At 41.9% G+C, this 18,344-nt stretch overlaps 1 protein-coding gene across 4 annotated transcripts in view; it reads right to left on the bottom strand.

The window, feature by feature from the left end:
• Positions 1 to 2,477: 2,477 nt before the first annotated feature.
• The window catches only part of gsk3ba (glycogen synthase kinase 3 beta, genome duplicate a), a 103,351-nt gene continuing 87,484 nt past the window's right edge, over positions 2,478 to 18,344 (bottom strand). The window contains exons 8-11 of one of the 4 annotated variants that reach the window (XM_088912704.1): positions 15,609 to 15,704; positions 9,858 to 10,044; positions 7,273 to 7,371; positions 2,478 to 6,148 (exon numbers count right to left, since the gene is read on the bottom strand). In XM_088912704.1, coding sequence (XP_088768830.1) covers positions 6,081 to 6,148; positions 7,273 to 7,371; positions 9,858 to 10,044; positions 15,609 to 15,704 — 450 coding nt within the window. In that variant the 3' untranslated portion in view covers positions 2,478 to 6,080. Of the gene's footprint in view, positions 6,149 to 7,272; positions 7,372 to 9,857; positions 10,066 to 15,596; positions 15,705 to 18,344 lie in introns of all 4 variants that reach the window. The other 3 variants (XM_088912702.1, XM_088912703.1, XM_088912701.1) reach the window with 3 other exon arrangements.

Consider the following 18,344-nt stretch of genomic DNA (forward strand, 5'->3'; position numbering starts at 1 on the left):
AGCTGGAAAGCCAAAATAAGCCCAGAACAAAAGAGACAAATATGCTACCTGTTTTTCAATTGTCTCCTTCATTTGTCTCCCATTTTGTGTCACATTCATTCTATGTGTGGATGGTGCTCCAAACCGCAAGCAAAAACAAGCCAGAACGAAAAAAGAAAATATCCTACTGGTCTCACGTCCAACTCATACGGTTTTTGCCTACAAGTGTGCTCCTCAGAATTTCTAGCGTGCTGCCCGGCCTCAGACATTGGTCCCCCTCTGTCCTGCGATGCCTAAGTTCTGGACGAACCACAGCTCCGGACTCTGGTGGCTCTTTCCCATCCTGCACCAGTCTCCACTGCACGTCCACCTGTCTGCATCCTAGGTGACTCCTGGACCCTAGCTCTTTGGCTCGTAACATCTTTAATGTTCAACCCCATTCCCTGGGGGTTTGCACTGATTGGAACAATATATGCATATTGTTTCAAGTATTTGACCCTTCCAATATTTATGTCTATATTAGTATACTTTACCTAATACTCTAAAAGAAATTGTGCGTACATTTTGTACACTAAAAAACCTGGGGCAGATATGTAGATTGTCGTACACGGACTGTATATTAGCTATCTGAAGTGTCACAGGATCTAGAGACAATGATCAAATACCTCATTAGTGCCAACATTTGCAGTTCTAGGGAGCATCAAAGCTAGAGAGGAAATGTTTGCCGAGTTGTAGCTGGTATGAGACCCATTGATTAAAGAAATGGTAAGGTGTACCTTACTTAATGAAGTTCTAGGTAAATCATTAAGAGACGTCAACAGTCCAGGAATACAGGATAAAAAGACGGGTAGAGATGGGAAGAGAGGAGAACACAAAAGAAAGAAAAAGGAGACACTAGAGGCGAGAGCTCCTTGTTCAGATCAACCTTAAGGAGTAAGATTCCTGCCCTGTATTTGAACCTTGTTAAGAGAACTTGCCATTAGCTTGAATGGCGACTGCCTGCAACCTGAGAACTAATCTTTGACGAGGAACATGATCAACAGCTTCAGAGTTTTCTTTTGTGAACATCTCATTTCTTGAAGTGCAGTTGGTAGAAGACAACAGGACCCTGGAGAGGTGTTCATTGTAAGATCTTCTACACACTACTATCAAGCACAACACCCAGCCTGCCAAATCAGCAAATCTGCCTTGTCCCTGCTCAAGCATCCAAATTAAGACACTGGGCAAATAACAGCTGGGATCATGAGACACAAAAGAAGATAAAAGGATTATAAAAGACATTTCTGCAACATCATAGAGGGTAAAACCATCAAACTAATTAAGTACCAAGGCCCAACAGTGCAGATTAATACCATAAAGAGACCTTTACAGAATAACTCCCTCCAATAAGAGTGAAATCTTATTGGACAGCTCCCTCTGGTGGCTGTTCCAAGATTCACATGTGATGGACCTGGGAACTTTATGCTGTATTTAAACAGTATATACAACATGAAAATGCTCAACAAAAACCTTTTAATTTTGGTGCTGGCATAGACACAACAGAGCAACAGCCGGAATTTCTTTAAAATGTTTGTGGTATACTGTATTTTTCAGCAACTCTGTTCCAAGACGCTGTCCTTGACAACTGCAGATCCTTTTTTTAATTTATAAAGCAGGAACCCGTGTATGGGTGTGTACACGTAACAAAGGTTCACTGATCTGTCCATCATCCCAGAACAGCTTTAGAGAAACGTGAACTGAACTTCTTAGGGAAAACAAAAACGTACTCACCATGAGGTTGCAAGGCGGTTTGCAAAAGGTGATGATTTTAACCTAACGAGATCTTCCTCACACACACACTGCTCGGCAGAACTAGCAATGAGGAGCCGGGAAGGAGTGCTATTGTGTAAAACACGTGCGGATCAAGAATGCGTCAGACTTTTATTTTTTATTTTTTGGCTCTGTTTGAAGCCATAAGTCTGAGCTTTCCAGTCAATCGCAGGGGGTCCCCCCTCTTTAGACCATAAGGATCTGCACCTGTGGCTGGAAGGTTGCCAGTTCGCATCCCATCCTACTCTGTTGGGCCCCTGAGCAAGGCCCTTAACACCAACTGCCCCAGGGGCTCTGTATAAATAGCTGACCCTGCGCTCCGACCCCAAGCTTCTCTCTCCCCGTCTGTGTCACATGGAGAGCAAGTTGGGGTATGCGAAATAACAAATTCCTAAAACAGAAATTGTATATGGCCAATAAAGTGATTTTATCTTAACAATGACCTCTTTTGAAAAGTAAACCAAACAAAAACGTAACTGTAAAACGCAAAGAATATAAAATAAAAAAGCCGATCACTGCTTTGACAGCAGATTCTCTATGTGCAAAACCAGATCTCCGGGTGAAATGTCCAGGGATTTCTGAGGTTCATGTGCTTTTGCTCTTCAACAGAACAGGCATTGCAACGCTGCCAATAAGTAAGCACAGATAACACTTGCTTAATAAAAAACAGCGAGACACAGCACACCTTCTTCATTTCCAGGCTAACCTACTCTTTATTTAATGCAAATTACAGTACCAGTTAACTATTTTGAACCAAGTCACACTGAAGAACAAAACGGACTTATTTACAGGAAGGGAGAGGGTGGGGGGGAACATTTAGCATACTTTCACAGGAAAAAAAGTTTATATTTAAAATGAAATAAAAATGTTCAGTCACAAACAGAGGCATTCAAGTAGTAATAATGTTATACAGGTTGTTTTTTTTTTCATTTTCTTTTTAAATCAAGACAGCTTTTTTTTCCACAAGTGTATGCGATATTCTGTATATAACCCACAGTCCTTTTTATTTAATTTTACTTTAGACACAAGAAGTGGTCACACTTGTTTTACAGGCCAGGTGATCCAATAGCAACACATCTATGAATGCAAATATTACAAGCAAGCATTGAATATATATATAGACATATATGCATAAATACACACATATATGTATATATAAAATCACAAGAGGGGAGCTACATGGTAATTAACCCATTGAGTGCTGCTGACTGCCAATCAAAGAAGGTTTCATGGAGAGATCAAAACTGATCATTATTGCCTCCCTCTGTTACAGTGACATTATCAATTCATTTTGGTAGTGTGACAAGGAAAAGGTCTGAGAGCCAACAGCCAACCTTTGAACAACTAGAAACCTAAGTTAACACTGTACATAGACCTGCCTTGACCCACCTGCTGAAAGATCAATATTGTTTCTTTTCTTTGTCCTTCACAGACAATGCAAGGGCTGTATGTAAAGAGTGTACACTGTACACTCTGGCACCACTCCTCAGGGTAAACCAATTAAGGACACGTCTAAAATTGCTTATTAAAAGTACAGCAAATCTGCAACAGGATTTTAAAACATCACACACTTAAAATAGACATAAAAACACTGAAGCCTAAACTTCAATGTGAAAACAAACTCTATTCGCCAAGGATCACTGGTATATGGAGAACGGAAAACAATACCGCGCCAAAAACACTAGATGCTCCGACTTCGAACTGGAAAAAATGAACTTTGGTGAAGAGCTGTACCAAGCAGAGAAACCGCACCACGGAACTGGCCGTATCGGACGTCAGAGGATCAGGATGGGATTTCAGCAGCACTCAGCAGGGAGGAGGAGGAGAAAGAAAATCTCAAAAGAATGGAAGCAAAGGCACTCCAAACTATAGATACACTATACATTACTAGTTATTGTTACAATAATATAGCTGGCACCTACTGTACAGTAAGATTGAACTATATGGCTTGAAAAAGCTCATCTACATTTTGAATAAACAGAATTATTTGCCCTGAATTTTTTTTTTCTTCTTCTTCTTGTTTGTTTTTGCTCATAACAGTTCTTGGGTCCACATATTTACATACCATACACACAACAACAACAAAAACAAAAATAAGTACAAGCCAGAATTTGGTGAGGAGCAACGATATATACATAAAATGGTTTTCTTTCTAACTGGGTGAAATAAGACGTATTCCAGCGCGGTGCAGAAGGGTCGTGGCACGGAAAGTGGAAGGGCGAAGGTAATAACAGTAAAAATCAGAACAATTAAAAAAAAATACACGAAGCACAAAATCCTTCAGTAGTGGTCAAATGAAACCGAAGCCTACAGATCGACAGCATCTTCTTCATGACACGTTTCCTGCAGGTTTGTGTTGTCCTTTCACCCTCTTTCAAACACTAGAGTCACCTGTCCCTCAGTTGGTGCCTTTGACTGCTCGGAAGAATGCTTAATGACCTCGAATCATTACTCTTACATGGGAAAAGAAGATACATGGGCTACCAACTCCTTCCCATCAGCCCGAGAGGAGGGACATCCTGTTTGGATTTTCTTACACCAGAGTTATAAGTCATCACTCTTTTCACAGCATGATCAAAGACAAGGTATATTTCGCCCGGTCACCTGTGCTTATCGGCGCGCCACTGGGCTCGCATAGATACAAGAAAGAGAGAGATCCTCTACTCTACAGGAGGAAGCACATTCACAGACTGCAAAATGGTCAGTTTCACATTTTTGCTACAGCTTGGACTGGTTCTGAGCCAGCCTCAAACTTTTGACACCTTTACCACGTGGAAAAGCTCTTACAGTTGCCGGGACCTCCTGTTCTGGAGAAAGCAGTCTGTGCAAAACAGGTCGTTTTGCCTTCTGTTTAAACCCAGGACATGTCAGTACTGTACAGAAATGCTCCCAACGAGGTCTCCTCCATTTCAGATAATGATTTTTTCCTGTACTTTTAAACACTACTGAAACTAAACCCTAACAAAACTCTTACACGCCGATATTGATGAAAGCATATTTCAATGTTTAATGATCAGATTTTAATCACACTAAATCAGCTCGTGAAATCTTAAAATTAAAGCATCCATCCTTATTACACTCAACGTTCACTGTAAAAAATTCAAGTGTCATTAAATAAAACTGGACCGCCTATTCCTAGTAGAATTAGGCTGTATGGTTAGAGTGGTGTTGTCCACATACTTGTCTTTACGTTTGCCATTCATGATAGACACGTGCAAGTTTAACACATGCAGCAATAAATAAGGAAAGATGCAACGAGGGCTGAAACAAAAGGTTTATACAATTATATGAAGTCAAAAATGTCAATAACAAAAATAAAACCGTGCTGGAAACCTGGCTTTCACATTTAAACTCCAGGTGTCCAGCTGAACAGTTTCCAACAGCAGCAAATATTGCTGCCGCACACTTAACATCTGACCTTCTGTGTTTTCTGAACGGTTTAATTCAAGGGCTGTGGCAGCCCCTCCGATATATATTTATATATGTATTTTACATAATGTAAAGTATATATAAACTGTGTATGTATATATAATACAAGCACACAGATGCACAAAGAGACGGGAGTCATTTTTAGACTCACCAGAAAGCCCCCTGCCCCACCCTCCCACCCCCCACCTTAACAAAAACATCTGCTCGCTAACCATAAAAACACTTCCGAGAAACAAGGACTGCAATGCTTGCTATCCTGGGTCTGGATAAGCTTTTAAGAAAAAAAGTTGATATCTATACATATGTATAAAATAAGGGCGGTTTTTTTTCTTTGTGTGCCAAAGGAAAAGCAGACGAGATACTTTCTAATGTAACACTGTGAATCATTCTGTGCTCCCAACCAAATTCAAGCCATGCACTAAGTCAGATCCCGGACACAAGCAGGGGGACAGGTCCCAGGACGCAGGCTTCTGCCAGGCTCCAAACCTCAGGGGCGCGAGAGGAGGAAAACGAGCGTGGGCGTGGGACAGGTGGGGGCCAGGGGCGCTGGGACTTGTTTGAAGGGTGTGCTGGGTGGTTAGCTACAACAGACCTCGATAAGATTGTCAAGGGAATAACGACGTGGATATCTATATTGCTCGGTGTTATCTGGAACATCCCCTCGGTGAGCACGAAACCCAAAACAAAAAAACAAAAACGGACGTACTTATACGCTATTTTACAAACGGAGAAATAAACGCTAACGATCGGGGATTCTCTCCGTCTGATTTTTTGTGTTTCCTCCAATTGAACTCGATTTCAGAGCGGCGCGGCTGAGGGCCTTCCAAGTGTGACGCGAGGGCACTGTCCGGGGACCCGTCCTCTCAGGTGGAATTGGACGCAGAGGCGGAGGCTGCGTTGGGGGTCTGGACACGGTCTCCAGTGTTGGCGTCTGGAGAACAAAGAGGGGGAGAAAAACACAAGATTTAATATTTAAGAATATAAACAAAGTTGGCTGTTGCATGGGCCACCCGTTCGACAACATGGCGGGTAGACTGCAGTTACATCTGCTTAAACAGGATTGAAAAATCCCAAGAAACCTTTACCTGGATCAATCAGTTGAGAATGAAAACTCACTTAGGTTGAGCCAGCTGAGTGGAGCAGTTTGAGTACAACAGCAGCCTCCTGCCTGAGATTTCAACCCACAGTATTCCAGCTCCAGGTCTAGAGCTGACACCTCTGTTAGTAATAGTTACAGTCACCCTAATTCAGTGGTGAACAACTCCAGTCCTGGAGGGCAGCTGTGTCTGTAGGTGTCTGCTCCAGCTCAGCTCTTAATGACCTAATTGAGCTCATCATTATCTTAGGTGGACCAGTTTTACCGTTTACAAAGCTCTTCAGCTGTAAATGATTCAAAAAGATTGAGAAATTTTGTGAAACTATGCCCTAGTAACAGAAAAAACTAATTCAAATGGTCAAGAAGCAACTTCATAAACGCTGCATGGATTTCATGCAATTTGTTTCCCCTGATAGATTGATCCCAGTGCAACTTTACCTATAGTGAATAACCTATGAAAGCTTAGGCGAAAGCTTTTAAGGATTTAATTTAAATTCCACGTAAAACAAGTGTACCAGAAAATGCACTGAACTCTGATGGCTCCTAAATCTTAAGAATTTAGTGTACCATAGGGATGATGCGTTCAGGCACAGTGATCGTATACTCCAGAGAAATCAACGCCACCAAATTTGTAATGCTAGGCTACACCTTGTGCCCCCCGGTGGGACAGTGATAGTGCCTCTCTGTGGTGTGGGCTATCTGTTTATGGGGACGTTTTGAATTTCATTGCAGTTTACAGCACTTCTCATGACACAGCTGTTTCAGCAGGCCAAATCACATTGCAGGCATCCTGAATTTAATCCGCTAAAGAAGGTATTGAATTTAGGAAAGCTACAGACAAGTACGTATAACTTGCCTGGTGTGCTTTCTCCCATGCTTGGCAATAAAAGCGAAGTGAACAGTGACGCCAGCAGGGAAGTGCCCAGGTGGGCCTGGGTCAGCTGGTGAGAGCCACTCACCTGAGGCTGCAGAGGCGTTTGTGGGAGTGGAGGCTCCAGCCTGGTTCCGGGCATGGGTTGGGATCAGGATTGAAGCTAGCGAGGGATTACTGGACAGCTCTGAAAGACAGGGATACAAACACTCATTTACACACTACAAACTTTCACAGTAATACCACTTCTGCTGGTTCATCGCTTGGCAAGCAGCCAAAACCAGTCCTGAGTGGAGACGGTCTTGTGTGTGACTGGTTGTTCATTAATGTAGCTGGAACCAAACTTCGTTACAGGGCAAAACTGATGAGCTGTAAGGAAACAGCACTGGCTTTCAAAGGTTATCTCTTTCCTGTCATTTCTTGAAATCCATCCATTTTTCGCGGTGACAATAAGCAAGCCACCTGAATTCTAGTTTTGTGAAATTTTACAACCCAAACATCTGACTCCTTGAAATCTGTAGCTTCTAGCTCCAGTTCTCCAGAGAACATCCCGGAAACACTGCCACCTCTGGTGCTTCCACAGGGACAATGAAATCTGTCTTCATGGATCCATGAAAGATGACTTGAATAACATCTTGATCATTTGTTTTACAAAATACATGTGTTCATTGTTTATTTAATTATATTTGTGCGTGTTCAATGACATCTGGCTTCACAGAACAGTGAGATTTGGTTTGAGAGACACAGGATAACAAACCCGCATAAACGACTCGGTTAAGAGTATTAAACTGTACTTGAATTGGAGTTTCTTTACCTTTTCTTATTTGGAGACAGTGACCTTAGTGACCACACACAGCATTACTTACAGGATGTAAGAAAGACTGCTGATGAGAGGAGGCCATTCAGCTCATGAAACCTGTATGGTGGCTCGTAGTTAATTAATCTGAGAATGTCACCCAACAGTGTCTAAAAATAAGACAGGGTATCAAATTCAACATGGCTGGATAGTTCTTACAACCTTGTCCCTTTGTGTAAGGAAGTGCCTCCTCTCTTCAGTTTCACATTCCCCTGAGTTTCCATTTGTGTCCTCTGGTTCATACCTCCTTGTTCATTCAGTAGACACCCACTGGGTGAATACTGGTATAAGGTCCCATTGTTTGAGACAAAAAAGGTTCCTTCAGTATATCAGTGTAGGATATTCCCTTAAGTCCCAGAATGTATTTACTTGCTCTTTACTGGAAGAGCAACAAGATACTGTAATTATCATTAAGGACTCAGAATACTTGTAATCCGTCCTCTCGTAGTATTCTCTGTTCAATGTGTAATTTGTATGTGAGTAACAGGCCCATTTTATCACTCTTCAATTTCATAATGTTCATCATCTTGTTCCATCTAAGAGACATTCCCTCTCTTCAACCTGCAATGCTACTGTTGACTCTTCCACTGAAGGACAACCAATTTGGCTTGCTATGGTTAATCCTGAGGTTGACTGACCTGCACTTAAAATAAAGAACATACCAATTTCTGAACTCCAAATATATTTACAAGATGTATCAGTACATCAAGTGATTTTGGATCTGTACATCAAGTGGAACACCTGGAATAGCATTTACAAAAGCCAATGCTTTTATACTGAAGTATAAATTATAACACTGTAATGAACAGGAAAGTGTGTGTATGTTGGGGTCATCTCAGAAAAGTCAGAAGCTAAAGTGAGGTTAGCATCAAACATTAGAAATGCAACAGAACCACGTCCTCAAATTAGAAAACTAATTTGGTCAGTACATTTGGTGCTGAAGATGTGTACGTACAAACTTGATGTGTGCGCTATGTCCCGTATTCCCAAATGGTATGAATTGTGTAGTAATAAATTAGTACAAATGTTGTGAGATGGGCCTCCCAAGGAGCTCAGCCTGAGTTCTACCATCATGGCGTCAAATTTGAATCATGCCATTTGTTGAACGTGACCATAATTCCCTAATCCAATGTCTGAGCACTGTGGAGAGTATGGTGGGATTAGTTGGGCTGGGCTCTCTCTGTTCTCAGAAACACAGAGACCCCTGGTGGCCTCCTGGGTGCAATCATGCATGTGGTGCTGTCTATGAGCCTGTCCATTCCTCCAATCAGCACTTAATAGCTGGTATGGAGCGGGGCTGCCTGTGAGGTGTAAAAAAGATGATTGGTTCAAAGGTGAGCATGGGGAGGAGTCTGCCTGCACCTCACAGCCCATGTTGTTTGGATTTATGGGAAGTGTCGGCCTTTTTCTTTTGAAATGGGAAAATTGCTGCCGTTCTGTGTAGAACTGCAGCCACTAATGACAGTTACATGAGTACTGGATTCTTTGAAGTCTCTAAGCAGAATTCATATCAAAGAAAAACATTAGGTTTTGCACAGGGGCTGAACTCCATCCTTTGAAGACAGCTAGCGAGTCTTGAATGTTGTTTACAACCACACAGCACATTGTTATTCTTTTGAACTTTTCCTCACAAATCAGGACTTTTTAATATGGGGTTACACAGCTCAACGTATTCAAATGCAAAAGTCGAAACCAGCTGACCTAGAGACAAAACACGAAGACTAAGGCAGGCTGCACATTCCTCCTGAGGCTCCACCCTCCCCGTTTCCTTTCCCAAACGAAAGCTGAAAAGATGCCGAGGGGCGGGCGGCCTGTACCTTGAGTGGTGAAGTTGAAGAGAGAGGGCTTCTCTCGCCCGTTGGGCAGCTTGATGTTGGGGTCCCGTAGCTCGTCGAAGAAGGAGTGCGCGCAGGCCTCGAGCGGCGTGAGGCGGGCGGTGGGCGTGTACTCCAGCAGCCGGCTGCACAGAGCGATGGCCTCCGGAGGGGTGCGGGGCCGGAAGACCTGCAATCGAGCCGCAGAAAGCTGACATTGGTCATTGATAGGTTATGTACACCACCGGCTAGAATGGACAGTCATATGGAAAGACGAGGAATGACCAACATGGAGAACAGACATGAATTCACTACAATCAGGCAGCATATACTGCAAAATCAGAAATGCCACATCCGCCATGCAATTGTCATGCCCTTCCTGTGATATATGATCATGACTGCAGGGTGTTTAAAAGCTACCAGTCCATGTGATACTTCTTACCTACGTTTGAAGTCTAACACACAAAAGAAACTACTTAACAAATACCCCCCACAGGGGCTAATTTGTGATGCTGATCAGTTAACCTAGAGCCCTTTAATAAACTGGCACTTCACTCCCTGCAGATTACTGACATACACACGTATGGCTGACTTCCCTGTCATCGAGCGAGTACGACAGCTATTCTTTACAACATGACAGGGACGTGATGTGTCCAGTGTACAATTTCACAGCTCTGAAATTTTACCTAGTTATGGTTGATGATAAAAAAAAAATCATCCCATCCTTTGGAAGGAATGAATGTGTTTTGCTTTACTGGCAAAAACGCAAAGAATTCTTACTGCATTTTAAAAAGCGTGTCGCTTTAAAATCACAACAAACATGCAGAAAGCTCTGTTCACCTAGGGCTGCAGGCCACTGAAAACGCTTGTGTCTCATGTGAAACAGCCTGTTTCCGCCAATCTGATGTTAAGTAATATCAAATAGACAGAGAAAAAAAGTCTCTGACAGCATTACAAGTCAGTCTGGATATAGAAGCTGTGCCTGTAGGAGCTCTGAAATGAACACACAAATTAAGATCTGTGATGGGATGACTACACACTCCTCGTTGCTTATTTGTGAACAAGTATTATCGGAATGCATCTTCACCCTCTCCAAACAGAAAGCCTGTTCTGGGGAACTGCTGTTTTCTAGGGATTATGCTACGATCCAGGAGATTCAGGTGCACAATAAGCACCGTCCTTTCCAACACTAGACTCCTGTATCTTTCAGTGCAAGGTCTTGGTGTAAAGAAGACTGCCTGCTTGTGGCTGGTAATGGAGGTCCCTTCGCAAATTAAACCCGTCCTCATAGTAAAATCCAGCCAAATACGTTCTCTGACTGAAGACACATCTATAACCTGAACAACTTTCTACTCCTCCCTTGTCCTGTTCATGGACTTTGTGAAAACGCCACATGCAGTTTATTCCAGGAAACAAGTAGTCATGTAACCTCAGTCTTTCCACCAGTAAATATTAAAAAGGCTGACAACCCAATCTATTTATAAAAATGCACATTACAGAATATTTATAGCGACTGCATGCTTTTTCTGTATAACCCATTCCTCTCACTTTTGCAGCACTTGAAGGATAAACATGTCATTAACTAGAAAAGGACGGAAGGTAGTACTGCCCAGCTAGTTGAAAGGAAGTGGATATAAACACGTACATTTGCTATGGCCACAGCAGCAAACTAAAAGCAATTTAATTTGGTGCACTCAGGAAGGTGCTCTCATACAGATTTAGCGCACAAAAACTGAAATTCCAGTGTAAAGATTCCAAACAGGGAACTGGGACAACACAAGTAGTCAGTACGGCCTGTATGAGCTCTGGTATAGAGTCTACCAGAATGTGGAATAACTCCAGGTTAATGGAGGTAGAAAATGCAGTCTTGGGCACTGTTGCAGAATATCCCATTAGTCCTCTATTTGGTCCAAATCAGGTTAATGAGAAAGTCACCAGTTTCGTGTTAATCTGGCCACTAAGTGATCACACGTGCTCTGTGGATGCGATGAGGTATTGTCATCCTCCTGATAAGAAACAATTGCTGCAAAACAGGGTGAAGATTATCACTCTGTACTAATAGGTGGCCATTAGCTGTGGCCTTGACTTCCAAAGGGATTAACTATACACAGACCATGTATGGAAAATACACTGTACAGTACATCATTACAAAAGCACAAGAACCCTGTTGGAATCAAGCACTGAGGGCTGTAGAGGACTTTTGGTCGGTGCCGCACATGAACTCATCTGTTAGGAAAGAACATGGTGAAGGGCGATTCATCTGACCGTGTTACACGTCTTCACTGCTTGGTTCACTGCCCGTGCTCTTTGCACCACTGGACTAGCAGATGCGCACTGCCAGGTGTGATGAACAGTTTGTTCCCAGCAATCAGCCTATGGTCTCGTGCTCTGTGAAGTTTGTGGTACAAGTCTTTGACGAAACTGGCTGCTCTGGCTGTAGCTAACTTTCAATGCACAGATATCGCCATCCAGGAGGAAGCGCTTCTTTGCACTGTTGGGTTTTGCTGATGATGTCTTTCGATCTGAGTTCCCTGTTGACATCAGTGCTCATGACACACTGGCAAGTTAAACTCGGTCGGTCACTGCAGCCCCAGCCAAAAATGTATTTCAAAATGTTACTGAGGTCTCCTCTTTCAGTTATGTTAACCACAATTACAGAAAACCAAACCTGTTGAGTATTTTTCTACATGACCTTAAGCATGCTGGCAGGTTTGCTTAATGAAATGGGCACACCTGTGTGGAAGCCTTTGCTTTGTATATACTGGGTGTTTCTCATTTACCAAGGTGTTTCCATTTTTTCTGTCCACTACCTGTACGTGGTGGTGAGGAACAGGACACATTCCCTGAATTACACAAGTTACAGATGAATTCAAGAGTTGCACATCCTTAACGATGCAAGGAAACGTATGCGCGATGCAAAAAAAACGTACACGCCTTGCTCCAGCCTGAAGAAGAAACAAAACATGAAAACTTTTAGCACAATTCACAAACTATTACACAAAAATGTGTAAACTCTTGTACAAATAAAAAAGGAAACCCCATCAATGTATTTTACTTATATTCCTGACTTATTTTTCTTTACTTTTAGTTACTTTACTATATTACTAGGTTTTCACTCTTGAACATTTGACAATTTAATGCTTACATACCAAACTTACAGATGATACTTAAAGCGGAACTGTAGTCCCAATCTCTCATATTGAGATATTAATGAATGGTACATTTAAGAGGACAAAATCGCGAACTTTGTGAAAGTACTGTATGTTTGCCATGTTGTTGTAAGCTATTGATCTTGTGACGAGCGAGAGTAAGAGTTTGTAATGACTAACGTAATGCGATGTATGAGTGAATATGTGCAGGTTGTGCAAGAAGACATTTCACTGTAGAAATGTTTCGAAGTAATTTGCATGTAGCGTTAATAAGTAGAATTTATTGGCAAAACCGTCTCGGAGTTGAAAACAATATTTGTACTGGATTAAGAGGTGTATTCACAAGCCTGCTTGTTGACAATGTAATAGGGTTGCTACACCTCACAAGCTCATGAGCTTTGTTGCCTCCTGAATCCCAGTATATGGTGCTGAACATACCTGGAAATCCCATCTATTCAGTGATGTAAATTAGGTTTCACATGTTACCGTGTACATTTTGGTTTCACTGTGAAATGCACTCATAAATGCCGATTCTTTCTAACCCTGAAATATAAAAATACCATTGCAGTTCCCCTTTAAAGACTAAAACTGTCAACTTCACTGCAGTACTCCAATTCAAACACAAGAGGGCATCTGGACCTTCCTTAATTGGACAACATTCTGCAGTACTATGCATGAATGAGCCAGAAACTAGTGCTACCCAGCCCTTTCAGCCTAAGGAACACTTGCCACTATGAAAGTGGTGTTTGACACACAAAGCCCCCGCCCCCTCCACACACACACCAAGAACTACAACTATTTAACAAAGGTATGTGCATGCCTATGATTGTATCTCTACTGTTTAAATCAAAACTTAAATCTGTTCTGAACTCTAGGTATGTAAATTAAGAAGACCAAAAGGCGATTCTTACAACTTAATGTAATGACAAATGTAAATATGTACAACTTAATGCATACATACAAGAATAAAATGAAAACAAAAACCGTTTTTTATCAATTAAACACAACCAAAAACCTTACAAAACAACTTTCTTGGCTTAAGCATATATCTTGGCTCTTGTTTGTTGCCAGGATCAGATTTTTCTTTCATTTCAAGCAAAACTCCAGATGAATTCACACAATGATCGACTGTAAAAAAAATCTCCAAGCCTCAAAATTACAGGAACACTTTCAAAAAATAAAAAGCACACAGTCTCTAAAAAGTTTGGAGCCTGACTGCAGCGCATTCAGAGCTTTATATAATATGGGCAAGAATGAACTAATCAATTATGAATAAGTCTGAATTCAAGTTATTTATCTGAGTCAGCCTTTTAAAAATCAGTGCGCAACCTAGTTCTTTCGAATGTTGATCTGTTAGGGAACAAGACGTCAACTTTCCAGGTGTGAAAGAGTAATCACTTAATTTTTATCAAACCAAATATCAGTTCTGGAAAACAGAGTATTTGTCGGGGTTTGTAAACTGGACTGGCACGTTTCATTCAGATTCACCTCCGAAGCCGCTACAGGCTGAGCCCTCTGGCATTCTGTTGCTTGGCAACGCACAAGGCCTGTCACTGCCAGTGACCACTTGGTCAAAAACATAAATGATTACGCATGATTTCTGGTGGTGAGAGGATTAGGCAGGTGTGTAGGACTTGGGACTTTTTATTAAAAAATGTGGGTCACTGTATCAGTCGTACCAACTTTCTTTCTTATTTCTTTGGCTGTGACTTTCCAGACAGCTATTCAAGCCTGATGGCACACCAGTTGGAAACCTCTGGAATAGTACTACTCCATCATTCTGCTAATGATTAGTTATTCCTTACATTTGTACAGCACTTGTCATCCCAAAGCACTTTACACTTAGATGGGGACCCATTTCTTCCTCCACTGAGGTGCAGATCCCACCTGGGTGATGCTCAAAAATTATTCTGCACCAGCAACCTTACTAAAGAGCAGATCAGACTGAAATTTATTCAGGACGTCAGGGTTTACAATTCTACTCTTACAGTGTTTTCAGATCTTTAATAGCCAAGCAGTAGGGACTTCAGTTTAAAGTCTCATCCACTGGATTGCAGCGCAGTGTCCCTGGTCAGCACAATGGAGAGTTAGTTTGAACACTCTGGTCCACAAACACCTCTTACGGCAGCACCCTGGTTGTCCTTACAGAACCTTACTGACTAGGACAGGGCATGAGGTAATGCCGCTGGTGTATGTTTTGGAAGCACAACAGTTTTCTTTTCAAATAAGGCAGATCTGCTCCACTAGCCCAGAACATTTTGTCTGCGCATCGAACGTGCTCCTACAAAAGTAAAAGACTTAAAAGAAGACCAGCGGTTTTCGAAAGATGCGGACCCCAAGCCTACTCCTGTACATATGAAGACTGATAATGATGATAAGTGATGAGAACTAACATGTGTGCAATGCAATACAGACACTAGCTTCTGACAAGCTTTGTTTAATGGGTACTTCAATGGTCACAATGTTTCTATCACAGAATACAAAAATGTCCAAAACACAAAAGACAAGCAGCGAGTGCAAAGCCAAGCAGATTATGTTAAGGCACAAAGTGAAAAAACAGCTTGCTGAAAGTAGAAAATTTGTGATCCAGTACCTGTTGACTCACCTTAGTCCAGGGGTGCGCCTTAATCTGGGGGAATTTGAACTCGGTGTAATTGGGATTCATCTCTCGGATCTGCTCCCTTGTTGGTGTCCCTAGAACCTGCGCAGCACACACACAGAGGCCCTGTCAGCAGTCAGCAATGGCACATGACATCACATCTTGCAGTTCTCTCACTTAACAGTAATTAATGCTTATGTAAAAAAAACATAAACGAAGGGTCTGCACGGACAATTCCACTGAAATGGATTTCTCCCGGGCTACGCTGCAGAGCTCCTGCAAAGAGATTAAAAGTCTCTGCTTCAGACACAGAGGCTGCCAGCCTAGATCAGTCGTAAGGGCACTAAGATTTTAGTTCGCCGTCTCCTGTGATGGTACCCTGAAAGAAGAAAAGCTTAACCTAATGGTTCTGATGGACCACTGTACCCTTGGCATGCATCATATGCTTATTTGTAGATGAATTAGAAGAACCAGTATCTAATCTGGTTGAGAAGATGGGAGAAAATATCAGAAAATGGCTTGCCGATGAACTGGTGCATCATTCTGGCACTGCAGGAAAAGGAGTGCTGCAGACATATTCCCAATTCACAGCTGTTTGCTCACTGCTCAATCACAGCAAAGGCAAGGACATTTCAGAAACAGCCCATCCCCATTTAGAAACCCTTTCACATAAAAGGCCTGAGATACTGCACTCAGGAACTAGTCGGAAGGTGTACCACCAACTGAGCACATCTCCTGTCGAGCTATATAATAACAGTTGTTTCTTTTGGCAGATGAAATTCAATCTCGAGCCACCAAATACAGAATTAGAAGAGGAATTGTACTTATCGTCTTAAAATTCACCCTTGATCTCATAATCCTGAAATGTATGACTCAGTAAGGTGTCACGGAGTTGTCCAAGTACTGAATATAAGTCAAGCAAAAAAAATTACACTCGATGCAATTTGTGTTTTCCAACAGGCACTAGCAGTCCCCCAAAATGCCTGCAAGTTTTAAATGCCACGTTTCCAAGCCCTTCCTGCCTACAGTATGTCCATAATTACAGGGTAGCATTTCCCATGCTTATCAAGATAATAATTTACTGAAAAAGAAGATGCTTGTCCAAGATAGTGAGGCTTATCTCCACGGACAGGGTGGAGAGTAGGGATTTGTCCACTGATTAAATCATCGCGTCTTTTCAGACTTTTTGCAGTGCAGCAGTAAGTGTTATAACTCTTCAGACAGAGCCACAATGTGCAAATCTCTGGCCCCAATTGTCAAGCAGCAGAATGATGCTAAAACAGTGAAACGATTTCTGTTTGAGATCAACGTGAACACACGTTTGTGCACACTTGGTAGTGGAGGGTTTGAGCTGTCAAGAAAGTTCAGAAAGCCTGTGCTCCCTTTTGATGCAGAATGTGAAGAGTTCACACAGATTGAGGTGAGCCAGAATCAGTCCTTTGTGTGCATGCTTGAGCTTTAGGACATAAACTGCTGTTAACTGCTGTAAAGTGCATGGCATTTAATTTCAACCAGCTTGTTTAATTAACATCTAAATGTAAAGACAATATTGGGGAAAAAATCCAGGAACAGAGGAGAAAGCAGATATATAATGACAGAAAAATCTTACATAAAAAATGATGTCTCTAAGAGTTTAAGCAACAGTACGTATGATTTTATAATTCTAGAGAACGAAATGGTTCCCTGGGAAAGAAATGATACCTGACATTAAGAAAATAAAAATTCTACTTCTACTGACAGGTCATATTTCTCCCAGGTCCACCCTGAAAAGAGTGTGACACCATGAAAAGAGCTCAACAAACTGCTACTGCTAAGAAAAACTATCCCAATGTGTCAAGCTCCTCACTTATCTAGTGAATCTTATGAATCTCCCACCAGCAAAAACTGGTGTTAATGCTTCTGTGAGACCTGTAACACACAATGGTCCGCAAGGGCATATACAGTAGTTGCTCACTCTGATCCACCATGCTACTCCCTCATGCGAGCATCTGATTGGACAGGGATTCATCTACCAGCATGACAACGACCCCAAGTACACAACCAGTAGAGACAGAAGCAGCCCGGGACAGGAAGAGGCTGATGGGACACTCACACACGTCGCGGCCTTCACAAACACTCTCTAACAACATCCACGAGGCTTTACGGGCTAGACCCCAGGGGCACAGAAGAGAAAGAGCAACCGGACAACATGGATGAGCTGTGCTATAAGATACTTGTAACAACATTTTACAGTTTTCCAATGATAATTTTCATGGAGGCAAGAAAATGAGATGTCAAGCTCTGAGTAAAGCAAAAGAGCTCACATACCAAATCCTATGGTTTGTTCTTTCAGGCACAAAACACTATCACATGAGAAAAAAAATGCATACAGTATATACACTATACAAGATATTTATTTCAAGTGTTGTAAATATACTGTATAAAATTTGCTAAAGCATACGAGACACAAGCAGTTACTTCCACAATAAGGACCATCTCACTTTGTGAGTTAACTTTCCCTACCTGAACTGTGGTACAAATAACAGACAACAGGTGGAACTCTGACAAACATTCTCACAAAATGTTATTCCCTTTCCACAGTAATACGCAATATCGTTACATCCTATAACAGTTACCTGTATGCTGTACAAAGGTGCCATTTACCGTTTTAATGTTGCAGCATTTTATTGTATCTGTTATTCAAGGAAAGCCCGGTATTTCTAATTTTGACAAACAAGATTCCTCTTTTGCAGATTCTGTATG

This window comes from Atractosteus spatula, chromosome 4 (genome assembly GCF_055471065.1).
Source record: "Atractosteus spatula isolate fAtrSpa1 chromosome 4, fAtrSpa1.hap1, whole genome shotgun sequence".
NCBI classification, from domain to species: Eukaryota; Metazoa; Chordata; class Actinopteri; order Semionotiformes; family Lepisosteidae; genus Atractosteus; species Atractosteus spatula.